The 13,714-nt window shown below is 45.2% G+C and overlaps 1 protein-coding gene across 1 annotated transcript in view; it reads left to right on the top strand.

Moving 5' to 3' along the window:
• Position 1: 1 nt before the first annotated feature.
• The window catches only part of PI4KA (phosphatidylinositol 4-kinase alpha), a 101,971-nt gene continuing 88,258 nt past the window's right edge, over positions 2-13,714 (top strand). The window contains exon 1 of the mRNA XM_028529007.2: positions 2-257. Within this exon, the coding sequence (XP_028384808.1) occupies positions 27-257 (231 nt within the window). The 5' untranslated portion in view covers positions 2-26. The remainder of the gene's footprint in view (positions 258-13,714) is intronic.

Below are 13,714 nucleotides of genomic sequence, written 5' to 3'. Positions count from 1 at the left end.
CAGAGGTCACGTGGTGGGGAAGCCGGATGCAGATGCGCCTGCGCGGTGAGCTCCGGAGCCCTAAGGCCGGGTGTTGGAAGCCGGCGGTCAGCCCGGCTGGGCGCGAGATGATGGCGGCCGCAGCGGTGTCCCGGGGAGGCGGCGGCTCCAGCTGCAGCTCCGGCTCCTGTTCCAGTGCCTCGCGGGGTTTCTATTTCAACACGGTCCTGTCATTGGCCCGCTCCCTGGCCGTGCAGAGACCTGCATCCTTGGAGAAGGTAGCCTGGGCCGACCTGGCCGAGGGCTGACAGGAGTGGGGGACCGAGGCAAAGCGGGGAGGCTGGGCAGGGGTCAGCAGGAGGCGGAGTAAGGGGTCGCGTACTGCCTGTGAGGGGGGCTAATGAGCCGGTGTTCGGCGGGTTGAAGAAGCCCGTGGGCGGAGGGGGTTGGGAAAGAGAAGGAGTCTTGGGAGAGTGGGCCGTGTGCAAGCACAGGCGGGGATGCTGCGGGTAGGGGGGTGTGGGAGGGACGTGTGAACTACAGGCCGGAGTTCGAGACGGAGGGGCACCTTGTGACATCGCGGGGGCGGGGGCGGCAGGGAGGAGCAGTGGGAAGAGCGGAGGACCAGGATCAAAATCTGAGGCTTTGCTCCTAACTTCCCCTGCTTTTTATTCCGTGGCTTTGGGGAGATGCCTTTCTTGTAAAATGGGAGTGCTTTTACCTGCTTTGCCCACTTCATGAGATTGTCGTGAAGGGCACGTGAAATAGCGTTTTCTAGAGTGCTTTCTGAAATTCAAATCTACTGCGCATTGTTTTTCTGTGACACTAGAGGGGGCGTTAGATTGGGTAAAAGATTGTGTGTTTGAAGGGACAGTGTCAGGAAGCAGGAGTGAACTGTCAGTGGTTACAGACTCTATCTGGGGATTGCTTCCGAGGAAAAAGGAGCACTTAGGTCAGAGGAATCCTTATCTTGGGAGAAAGGTGAAAGACAACTCAAGGGTGTGTTTGGGATGGTGGAAGGAACACAGGTTTTAAAGTCAGGGACCTAAGTTTGGTCCCTGCACTGTAACTCTGCATTGTTTTGGACAAGTTAATTCAATCCGAGAGCCTCTGTTTCCTTATCTGTGGAATGAAGTGGTTCTTGAGGATTAAAGGAATTCAAGCACCGAGTGCCTTGCACAGAGTAGGTGAGCAGTAAATGTCAGTTTTCTTCCCCTACCAGTGTGTGCCTGTTGAAGGGATGGGCTTCCTTTCTCTCCACACAGCTTTCTCAAAGATGGAAAGGGAATGCCGTCAGTAGGAGAAGAGCAATGGAGACTTGCCTGCTCTAGTTGGAAGTGGTTTTGTGGTTCTGGTGAGGGGTGAAGTTGAAAGGCTGTTTAGACACGTTGGCAGAGTGACCTAGTTCTTCCTTGCTTTTGTAGCTCTCAGACTTGACTTATCATTCAAATGCAGGATGAGCAGGTCTTGGGAGACTAATGCTAACCCGATTTCTAGTTAAAGGAGGAAAACATTAGAATAGAAAGAACACGAGTCATAGGACCACCTGAATTTAAAACCTGTGTTATGTTGATACAACTCTGAGCAGGTCACTTTCCCAATCTTATCCTCTGCTTTCTCCTGCAAAATACAACTAATTAATTTAACCTTTAGGTTGGCAGCTCCCTAATACCATCTCTTACTTAGGGAGGTACTTCAGTTTCATTACCAACATTTACAAATCACTTTAGAAAAGAGTTAACAGAGCAAGCCTGAAGCTGCTGTCTTCAGAAGGGCTTGCTTGCAAGGCTGGCTCCTGATAGGCATCTGGGAACTTGGCACTTGAACTGTTCCCTCCATTCCATAATTGATAAGGGTGGTTCACTGGGCATAGACTCTGTACAGACAATATGATTTATGTTGAACACCTGCTTTCCTTCTGGGAATCTGGAATTTTTGACAGTGCCTATGTGATGAGCCCCCAATAAAAACCTTGGGTGCCTTATCTGTAATGAACTTCCCTAGGCACAAACACGGTGCCTATGTGACATGTCACAGAAGAGCAATGAGAACCTTGGATGCTGTGTCTCTAATGCACTTCCCTAGGCACCACATTGTTTGCTGCTGTGAGAGGGAGTGTGCTCGGGGTATACCCTCACAGGAGGGAGAGAACATCAGAAAGCCTGTGCGTGGGTTTCTACACCTCCTCCCTGTGTTTTTCCCTCGCTGATATCCTTCCACTGTCATAAAAGTTAGCCGCAAGTACAACTATGTACATATGGGTGGTCTTGGGGACCCCAGAACAACTTCTTTCTTAGAGGAGGCTTCTGTAGGTGGCTGATTCCATCAAATATGTGTGTGTGTGAATTCCTCTTATCCTCATCCAGGATATTGAGACTTGATTATGATAGGGATCATTGTTACTATTTGGTCTTATAGTATTTGTCTGCTTACTACGTTCTCCTCCTCTAAACCTACCAAAAAGAAGCCCTTAGCATACCTAAGCAAAAGATTCTTGAGATTCTTAAGAGGGAAGGAATTTCTGAGTACCCATCTGGGATAACAAAAATGGAAGCTTAAGGGGGAAGATGAATATTGAAAAATATCCCCCCCCCCATTTCTTTGTTTCCATTTTCCCTCTTTTCCCAGAGAGAAGGGATCGGACTGAGAAGGGTTTAGTCTAGACAAGACTGACCTGAAGAAGGCTAAGTTTTCTGAACTAGACTTGACAGCTCAGCTCATACCTTGGTAACTCAGGCAGCCCTAATATGCTTTTAGCAGCATTGGGGGCACATTAATGGCAGCTTCCACTGTCTTTGTCTCTCTCTGTGCCACAGTAGTGTTTATTTATGCCACTCTAATCCCAGGCTGTGAAATCAAGTTCATCGCTACTCAGTGGATTTTATTTTTTGTTTAGTTATTTAATTCAGCCTTTCATTCAGAAAACATTTATTGAGCACCTACTGTTAATTGGTACATGCTAAACCAGGTAAATAAGAAACAGTCCTAATTTGGTCACTTAGGTGACCAGCAACAAGTCAGACTTGCGTAAGTCCTCCCTCTATTCTTGTGTCCCAGGTCAGGTGACCAGACTCCTGCCATGTTCAGGGAGCCAGACCCAAGACCCTCGGGCATCTATTCTCTGATCCATATATGAACTTGGACCTTTTTCTGCTGGGCTTGTCCCTAAGGCTGGAGTCTCAGCCCTGAGTCGCATCCCCAGGATTGCAGTCTAACTCTGAGGACACTCAGTGAAGCCCTCTCTCTAGACCATGCTCCACTCAGTCCTCAACACTCTCCCCTCTGGGTGAAAGGAGAAAACTAGAGAAGAGAGTTCAGTGTACACTGGAATCTCTACGTGTGGATGATTTCTAGACTCCCTCTGGCTGATTTGTAAATGCCTGGCCGTCCTGCTCTGCTTCCTGGTTCTTACCTGTCTTCATAACATTGTTAAGCTGCCCCTGCCCATCCTCCTCCTGGCTCTGCCTGGTTATACTCCTCTGTGGCTAGGAATTCAGGTGTCCTGTTTCTGCCTTTCCTCTTCTGTCTGGTGCCATACTAATGGACCCCAAACCCTGGGACGTGGAGAATTCTGGGCAGAGCTGCAGAGTAGGCAGCATTTGTTACCCTTCCATTCCTCTTCTCACCCTCAGGAGGCTTTGGTTAGAGTCCTTTCCCATGTCCTAAAATATCCTTTCTCTTGCTTTTCTTGGAATGCCAGAATCTCAAGGTCGTCTTAGCTAACTATTGATCTGATGTTTAAATGGCGCTGCGGCTTTGGAGACAGCCTGGACCCTCCTTGGTGGACAGATGTACTTAGAAGATGAGCTGATTAGCTCTTACCTATAATTGGAGCAACGTGTGGGCAGATGCTGAGGGCAGTGGGCTTTCTTCAGTTCATGGTTATCCAGTTTGTCCTTCACAGTGGTCTGCCATGGAATAAAAATAATGGTAATGGCATTTTTTTTTCAGCATGATGCAGCTGAAAATTTTCTATCCTTGCTCCCTTTCCTGTGTGAGGCCACATTGAAAAGAACCCCAGTGTGAGAGGAGAGAGAGTGAGCATTGGCAGAGGGTATCATGTTGCTAGAACCATTGTTACTAAATCTGAAATACTTTAAGAAAAACGTGGAAGGAGAAAGTCTTTACCTGTAAACATGCCACATGAGCTGTATTTGTTTGCTAGGATTGCCATAACAGAGCACCACCATGGCTTAAACAACAGAGGTTTATTTTCTCACTATTCTGGAGGTTAGAAATCCAAAATGAAGATATCTATAGTGTTAGTTTCTTTTGAGGCCTCTTCCTTTGTCTTGTAAATTGTCTTCTCCCTGAGTGGTCACAGTCTCCCCTCTGTGCCTGTCTGGGTCCGAATGTGTTCTCATGAGAACACCAGTGAGATTGGTAGGACTGCCCCCCCCCCCCCCATTACCTCATTTTAACCCAATTACCTCTTTAAAGACCCTGAGTTCAAATACAGTCGCATCCTGAGGTACCTGGGGGTTAGGACTTCAGTATGTGAATTTGCAGGGGGAGGCACAGTTCAGCTCATAACATTAGCCCATCAGAACTTTCATTTCTTACAGTGCCTTTTTAGTCTTTACCCACATATAGTGGTATTCACGTCATGATCTTTTTTCAAAAATAGCTCATATTTATTCTTTTCATGGCTGCATGCCATTTTTTTTTGTCTTGACAGACCATAATTTACTTAAGCGTTTCTCAGTTTAGACTTTCTAGTTTTCCCTCCGTAAAAAAAACAGCATGTTTGTACACCTAGCATTTTGCCATCTTCTGAATTCCATGCTTGAGTTAAATCGTGGATGGGTAGTGATGTTTACTGCCCAGTTGTTTTCAAAGGACCGCACTTCACACTTCGTCCATGATAGCATCAGCGGGACACCTTGTGCATATATATTCATCTGTAGCGTCACCAGTGTTGTATTTTATTTCTTTTTTCCTGCCAGTTCAGTAAGCATGAAAGGGTACCTTATTCTTTTGATCCCAGGGTAATGATATTTGACCATGGTTGTCTGTGTTAAATTAAGAGTTAAACAACCAACCAAAAAACCCCATAAGGTGGAAGTGGGTATGTGATACTGCTGCATTCTTGTTTTCTGCTCTGTGGAAATTCAAATTCAGCGTTCTCTTCATACTCGCAGCCCTGTTGCTTGCACACTGCCTCCTAGCTGTGCTTGCTGTAAGCAGTTTATTTTCTACAGTTGGATCTACTAGGTGCGCATGCAGTCCCAGTCCTCAGCTAATTTGCAGGTATATAGCAGCAACGATAGTGCTGGGCTGGCCAGGTGTCTGTCCAGAAACATCCTGTGGTGGTGCACTAAGTGTCTTTTCAATAAAAATCCCATGGGAGGATATTTAGCTGTTTTGCATTTTCCTGGGATGTGAGTTGGGAGGTCCAGATAGTTGGCTGGGGCGGGGCGGGGGTGGGCAGACCTTTTCTCCATGGTGCTTGACAGGTACATACAAGATGTAATACAAGATAAAAATGAAACGTGCTCTAAGAAAGTGAAAATGTTGTGGGCTCTTACCAGGAAGTTACTTTCCCCTGAGATTCTAAGTAGGGAAGGCTTGGAAGTGCTGAGGATGGGCGTTTGTAATGCCTAATGTGGTTGGCAAGGCAAGGTCAAAGCACCGAGGAGAATGAGGAGCAACAGGTAGCAGGTTGGCAGAAACAGCATATGTAAAGGAAAGAGTGGAAATGAGGCTGGATGAGAAAGCAGGCGACCTCTTAGGTGGTCCCAGACTCAGAGTTTGGATTTCACTGATGAGACAGGGAAATGCCCTTGAATGTTTCAGGGCCCGAGTAATGTGCTTTAAGATTGTGATGGCTGGATGGTTGATGTGGACGGCCTTAGGGCGTCTCGGAATTGATGTGCCACTAGCTCTTTGCTCCCCCAGAGGGCAGAAATGTTCTATTTCTGACTCTGTACTGCAGATTCTCTTTTTTTGCGGTCTGTGTTTGCAGTTTGTACCCAGTGGTTGCTTCCACCAGCAGCTATCCTCCTTGTTGATTTTAGTTGCTGATATTTATCTATGTACTTAATTGTCCTAATGACTTATTTATATATTTGTTTTTGCATTTGCTTCTCTTGTGTAACTTGACATTTTGGAAAAATGTTTGGCCTCTTTTGCCAAGCGATCCAGAATACTACTTTTATTTGTGTGATAAACTGATACATAAATACAGTGTTGAGGAAAAGTCCTCAGTTCTCACTTGGATTTATTTGTTGAGTTCTGAGAGGCTCTATTTCTGCTGCGGAAGCCATTCTTTTTGTCTCAGTGTTTCTGTGTTTAGAGCTAGTCTGGAAGCCTAGATTTAGGATACTTACACGATTACGAAAGCAAAAGATGGTGACATTCACTCATTCATATAATGAATCTGTGAGTGCCTGCTGTGTGCCAAGCACTGTGCTGGGCCCTTAAGGGGCCCATTAGAGGGATGAATAAATAGACATGGTGTTGCCGTCATGGAGTTTACCATGGAGAGTGAGAGACAGACAAATAAACATTAAACAAAAAGTTGTAAGTAAATATAACTTAAAATGGTAACAAGTACCCCAAAACAAGAGTAAATGGTGTCAATGAATTTTGTCTCAATTAAAAAAAAGGTAAATGATGTCAGTAGAGATGAAATGGATATTTCTATGGATGTGAGGGAAGATTTTAAACACAGCTAAAGGATGAGTAGAAGTTGGCCAATGAAGAGTCTGGAAAAGAGCACTCCTAGCAGAGGGTACAGCTTGTGCAAAGGGCCAGAGGTAGAAAATTTCTGACACTTTTGATGACCTTACAGAGAAGGCTGCAGTGATGGCAGCTTAGGGAGCTAGGCGGGCACAAAAATAGACTGAGCAGGGGGGCGGGGCTTGATCACCCTGGGCAGGCCAGGGAAATGATTTGCAACAATTTCCTAAAAGCAGCTTAATTGTTTTATAGCCTTTAGGGGATTGGTGAAGAATTTAAAATATTAAGAATAAGTAAAGTAAAATGTCAATTGTGATTGGCATAGAGATGGAACTCTTTTAAGACCACTTTAAACAGATTTGTGAAAATTACATTTTGTGTATTAGGTATTGTTTTCCTAGATGTCTTTTCTCACTTAGGAAAATAGTCTGTTAGATCTTTGGGGCAACTTAAAATTATATAATTATAGGATCATGGGAATTTGGATCTTTCTTTGTTTCTAATATGGTATTTAAAGATGTAAATTTCTCCCCAAATGCTGCTTTAGCAACATCCCACAGATCTTGTAAGATGTGTTTTCTTTTTTATCCCTCTTAAAATTTTTTTCTAATTTCCCATGTGATTTCTTCTTTGATTCGGAGGCATATAGAAGTATACTGTATAGTTTCCAAACATTTGGGGGATTTATAGATGTTTGTTGTTGATTTCTAATTTTATTCTGGTGCAGTCAGAAAGCACACCCTGACTTCTGTGTCTTCTGGCAGGAAGCCGGGGCGCTGCGGAGCCAGCCCACTCTGTTTCCGCTCTCCCAGTCCTCGCAGTCCTGTGCTCCCCATCCAGTGTGCGAAACCAGTGTTTTTTATGTTTGTTCATTCTTACAGTTGTTTTATGGCAGGAAGGTAAACCCAGGTCCTGTTATTCCCTCATGGCTGCTCTCGGACATTCTCGGATCACAGAGTTTTATTGCAAGAGCAGACATTGCAAAACACTGGTCTAGTCTTTCTTACACACATGAGAGAACTGAGGTTTGAGGGAGATGATTTGTCAATATTGGCATAGTTTTAAGACGCAGGCAAGATTGCGTGTGTTTCTATATATGCACATGCTTGGCGTTTTGTCCACATCGTACAGAAGGAAATATGACAGAAGGGCAGAGGTCTTCAGGTAGGTTTTGTCACTTATCTGTGGAGACAGAGGTGCGAAATGGCAGAGCCGGACTACGAATCAGAGCCTCATGGCTCAGTGCGGCTCCCCCGGTCACTGTGGCGCTGCCTGTTGAAATGATGTGCCAGGAACTAGAGGTGTGTGGTGTACACGCAGTACCCTGCCAGGCACCTGGAAGAGCTCAGGAATGGTGGCTCACTAGAGGTGTGTAAAGTTGCCTCTGCTGACGGTTGTAGAAAGCCATGTTAACAGGTCACGCAGTCATCTACCAATGACCAAAAGAACGTTTTTCATGAATCCCTCAGCCCAGGCTGCTTGTAGGAGCAGGTGCTATGCCTCCTGCACCTGCAGCTTCTCGTGCATCAATCGGGTCTCAGTCACCTGTGCTTATCCTCATAGCTTGACATCACTTAGGAGTGTGAACCGTGCTCAGTGTTCTCTACGGGGAAGTACATTTGAGAAAGAACAATCTAAAACGTGGTTTATACCAAAAAACTACTGCTAATACTCAAACCTTTTTCTTTAGTTCTCAGGGAATTTTGTTCCTCTAGAAAGACTATTCCCAGAGGTTTCGGGTAACAAAAGTTGTATGCTTTTTTAAAAAACTGCTAATGCTATTATTATAGCTGTATTTTGACCCAAATACCATACTGACACCTGCTGTTATGTCTGATTCTCATCTGCAACTTGTGAGGGCATCTTATTTTCTCCTTGGTTTAGCATTTCCTTACCTTGGCAGTCTAAATTCTCATTCCCTTCCCTCCCCTCATATTAATTTTTGGAGAGTGGGGAAGGGAGGGAAACATCAGCTGGCTGCTTCCCACACACGCCCCAACTGGGGACCAAACCCACAACCCAGGCACGTGCACTGACTGGGAATCGAATTGGTGACTTCACTTTGCGGTATGATACCCAAACAACTGAGCCACACGGGTCAGGGCTAAATTCCCTCTCTTTTAATAGTCTTGAGTTAAAGTGCTGTCAGGAGCTCTTATCAAAGTCTGTGTGAGTTACCTCTGTTGCCTCCCTGTGGTCCTTGACTTATTTTCCCCCTAAAGTAGTGTGTAAAGCCCCTCTGGATCCTTTTTGTAGATGGGAGTGCCCCTGGCTCTCTGTCAGTTTTGAGCTTAATGACTTTTTACAATGACAAGCTCTACACCCCTGCCCAAAACAAACAACTTGTTAGTGTGTTGTAAAATTCTGACAAAAAATTTCAGTTATTATCTGTTCTTATTTTTAAATTATACCATCAAAGCTTTATCCTGCATTAGGACTTTGACCTTTCTGTGTCTCGGTTGTTTACTCCTTAGAATGAAGATAATTCACAGATTAGATAAGATAGTGCAGACCAGCGCCTGGCCACATGATAAGTGCTCCTGAACTGTTAGCTGTTTGTATTTGCAGAGTGGCGAGCTCATGGGAACTGGTTCTCCCTTATCTGATGTGTGACGACTTCTGTCAGGCCTGGGTTCAAGCCTTCATATGTTTTTCTCCAAGAGTCTCAGTTTCTGAGAGCATTTTGCATCAGAGCCTGGACCTCGTACCAGGTTTTCTGGGCTGTCCGTTTGGTGACTGACTTGTGTTACTCACTAACTGTCATGTCATTTTTATGGTTTTGTAACTCTCAATGGACTGTAAGGCTTGTAAGGGTGTGGCTGTATATCATACTATACATTGCTTTGATTGTTCTTCCAACCATCCTTCCATTCATTTGATGACACAGCACATATTTGTTCATGCCAACTGCATGCCAGCGCTATGCCTGGTACTGGTTATATGACAATTATCAGAATGTACATAAACCCTACAGTAGGAAGCCTGCGTTCTAGTGGTACTCTGTTTTCTTTCCTTCTTATTTCCTTAATTCCCTGCGACACTGGCCCCTTTAGGTCCACTAAGTAGCTGTTAAGTTTCAGGTTAAGTAGGGTGTAGTAGATGCAGTTGATTAGGGTGACACAGTCCTGTTTGCAGGGAGTAGAAGGTAAGTATACAAGTAACATCAAAATAAGATATAAAAAAGATAATTATCTCAAGAGAAGTACAGAGTTCTTGGTGGGCTACAGAGAGGTATGATGGGAGAGATCACATCCCATTGTAGGGTCTGGCCCTGGCCAGTGTGGCTCAGTTGGTTGGAGCATCATCCTGTAAACCAAGTGGTGGTGGGTTCGATTTCTGGTCAGGGCACATACCCAGGTTGCGGGTTCAATCCCCAGTTGGGGAGCGTACAAGAAGGAACCAATCAATATTTCTCACATTGATGGATTTTTTTTTTAATCTCTCTCTTTCTTTCTCCCCCTTCCTCTCTCTCTAAAGGCAATAAAAAATGTCATCAGGTGAGGATAAAAAATAATTTAAAAACTTTGCAGGGTCTGGCTGGAAAAGCTTTGAGAAGCAGGAGACATGAGATGGATGGGTAGAATTTTTATAGAAGAGGTGAGGCAGGTTGAATGAAACGTTCCGGGTGGGTGAAGACCATGGGAAAGGCCAAGCAGGGGGAAGTGGGTGTTGTATTCGGGTCTCGGTGTTCAGGGGAAGTTGGGAGTAGATCTCATTGCCAGGGTGGGAGTGCGCATGGTGTGTTCATCGTGGTGGGGAGCCACTGCAAGTGCATGCACAGATAGTGGTGGCGTTGGAGTAGGGAGAGACAGAAGTCAGAGAGAGGCCTAGTTAAGAACCTGTTGCCTAAGATTATGTGTAACCTCTAACACAGGGTAGAAGAACATACACCGATATGCCCGCAAGTGGATGTTTGGCAGTTGACTCTGTGAGAGACCTTCATCTATGACCCTGCATATGTTTGGGAGTTGTTGGTGGTCCTTCAGCGTGGGCGGTGGGGTGGAGACATGTTCATGATGACGAAAAGTTATCCTGGGATATTGCTGGAGTGCATGCCTGTGCCCTTTCTGAGTAATTCATTTCTGGTAAGAGTGTAATACCTAAAAACAAAAAAAACTAGCAAACAGACCCAACCCAGAACACCTGTCCTGCGAGGAGAAATCCATTTATTACATTTGACTTAAAGGAGGAGACCTTACGGTTTGCCTCTGCCCTCTGGGACAAGTGCCAGGATGGGCTGGCAGCATGCCCCAAATAGGAGAGGATCTGGATTGAGAAAAAAAACCCGCCACACTGGTCAGAGTGAATTTTGGGCAATAAGGAAGAATAGACGGGCAGGGTCTGCGGCCCAGGCAGGAGTGAGCGTGTCGCTTATCACTAATGTCCACAGTGGAGGAGATGGAGATGCAAAGATAAGAGATGATTTTTGCCCAAGGAGCTTACCAGTTAGTGTGCAGACAGACACATGCACTAGTAACTGTACCAATAACAGTGAGGTAGCTGCTGTTATTGATGATGTCATTGGAGCCCTTCGAACACATGAAGACTGAAACTGGTCACCTAACAGCCTGGTTGTCTCCAGGCTAAACACTCCTTTGAACGCTCCTTGTATGGAATGTTTCTAGACCTCATGCGTCCTGGATGTCTGACTTGGGGTACTTTTCAGTGTGTCAAAAAGGCAGCTGAAATAATCTTTCCCTCACTTCTATACGCCACCCATCATCAGGTCTGTAAACTCTTCCTTTGAAACATGTAAGCTGGTCTGTTTCTGTCTTTGCTTGTTCTGGTCACTGCCGCCTCTGCCTGGACTACTTCCTGGAGGACTATCGACCCATCTCTCTGCCTTCACCCGTGTCCTCCAAAATTCATTCTTCTTGTAGCAACCAGAGGATTTTTCTAAACTTCAATTCTTAATGTGAGTCATTAAGGTCTCTGTGTGTGCCTCAGTGGCTGTGGCTTCCCATTGCTGTTAGAGTACAGTCCAGGCTCCCAACCTGGCCTGTGGGGCTGTCTGTGCTTGCACTTGGATTTCTGGGCACCCCTGCTGTCCCTTTCCTACAGTGCTGCCACCCTAGCCATGTCTGCCAGACTGCTCTTTCCTGATCCTCCTTCCAGATTTGCCCTGGCTGATTCCTTTTTTAAAATTGTATCTATTTATTTTTAGAGAGAGGAGAAGGAGGGAAAAAGAGAGGGAAAGAAACATCAATGTGTGAGAGAAATATCAGCTGGCTGCCTCCTGCATGTCCCCACCTGGGGACCTAGCCCTCAACCCAGGCATGTCCCCTGACCGGGAATTGAACCAGTGACCTTTCAATTCATAGGCCAATGCTCAATCCACTTAGTCATACCAGCCAGAGCCTGGCGGGTTCCTTAATCAGTCCCAATATAATGAGCACCTTCTTAAAGAGGCCTTCCCTGATCACCCCATCGAAAGTTATCTTGCAGGCACTGTCGTTAGGGAAAGAAAATTAAAAACAAAACCTCTCAACCCAGACATGCTTTCCACAAAGGTAGTAGAGAAAGAAAACACTTTTATTACTGAACAAACATTAAACCAGAACATGATATGCATCACAGGCCATCCACTAAGAGATTGCAGAAGCAGAAAGAAGTCTCAGCCATGTGCACAGCCAGGCAGATACAACCCACCACACACGTGTTTTCTGAGGAAACCATAACTAGTTCTCAGGTAAGAAGACCTGACAGCACCCTCTGTCACACACAGTTCATTTACCTGGTAATTGGAGTCTGTGTTAGCTCCTTGGTTTAATTAGAGGAAAAATGAACTTCTATCTTTATGACAGGAGGTTGTTTCTCAACTTAGAGCAAGGAGCCTTACTGAAGTTAGGTTCCTGCCCTCCCACAGAACTGGGAGGTAGGGGTGCTGTCCCCCTTGATATTTACATTCCAAAGATGGCTTCCAGGTTTTTGAGAAACATTCCTAAGTCATAAAACTTACAAATTGCCAGTCTGGTCTTCAACAAAATTTATGTACATTTCCAGAAAGTACAATAGTGAGTTTTCAGTGTAAATGAACAAAGAAAAAGGAGAAGAGGGAAATGGCTTCCCTTATTTCAACAGTGAGAATTAAGCTTCTTATTTTAAATCTGTCTTTGTTTTGACCCTGTCTCGTCTGACATTTACCTGGTCTGTCTGTTCAGATGTAGAATGAGAGCAGGGGCCAGTCTGCCGGGTTTACTCTGCATCCACAGTTCTCAAGGCCGTATCTCCCACAAAATAGGTGCCCAGTAAAGAGTGAGTTAAAAGCGTATTGATTTGATTGACTCTTATGTAAGCCATTTGAAAGGTGTTATTGAAGAGCAATATAGCATGGACAATGTTTATCATGTCCTGGGAAGTGAGTCCCGAGTTCAGGTCTTATCTAGCTCCATAGGGACTGCTGTATGGACAGGGAAGCTGAGGCTCAGCATGTCACCCAAGCTGGCCATGCCAGGGCCAGAATGTGACTCTGGCTCTAACTCCAAAGTTCATGTGCAATTCACTGCCCTAAAAATTGTCAAGATTAAATGTATTCATAGCCACAAAAAGAAAACAATCCTTACCCTGCCCCCTGAGCAATCAGTAGGGACAGAGAAAGGAGCTGAGAGCAAAAATATTTAAAATTTTAAGTGTTGTGTGTGTGTCATGTGGGAATATTGACAGGTTACATCTTTTCCATATTTAGTGGTGAGATTGTGCCAGTTTTGATGAGTTTCTGAGTCTCCATTCTGTCTTCGGGCACATTAGTCTTGCCTCTTGCCTCCCAGGTGTGAGGCAGTGTATGTCCTTGTGTGTTCAAGCAGGGTGTCGATTAAGTGTTGCATGGGACAGGGCAAAGTTCATGGACTTTGGCAGGGCCCCATACTCTTCTGTCTGGTTACCTATTGATCCATAACCAACATTCTCAGCATCACACTGACTCATTTTGATAGAAATCCACCTTCCTTCCATCTCTTATTTACAGGGATGTTTCTTGAGAGGCTTTTTCTGTCAAGGTACGTGATTCTCCTGTGAAAGTGGCTGGAGCTTCTGGAAGTGACCACTTTATTGTGGT

The sequence above is a fragment of the Phyllostomus discolor genome, chromosome 13 (genome assembly GCF_004126475.2).
Source record: "Phyllostomus discolor isolate MPI-MPIP mPhyDis1 chromosome 13, mPhyDis1.pri.v3, whole genome shotgun sequence".
Lineage (NCBI taxonomy): Eukaryota > Metazoa > Chordata > Mammalia > Chiroptera > Phyllostomidae > Phyllostomus > Phyllostomus discolor.
The sequence above is the reverse complement of the archived record's forward strand: the minus strand, read 5'-3'. Positions and strand labels throughout refer to the sequence as shown.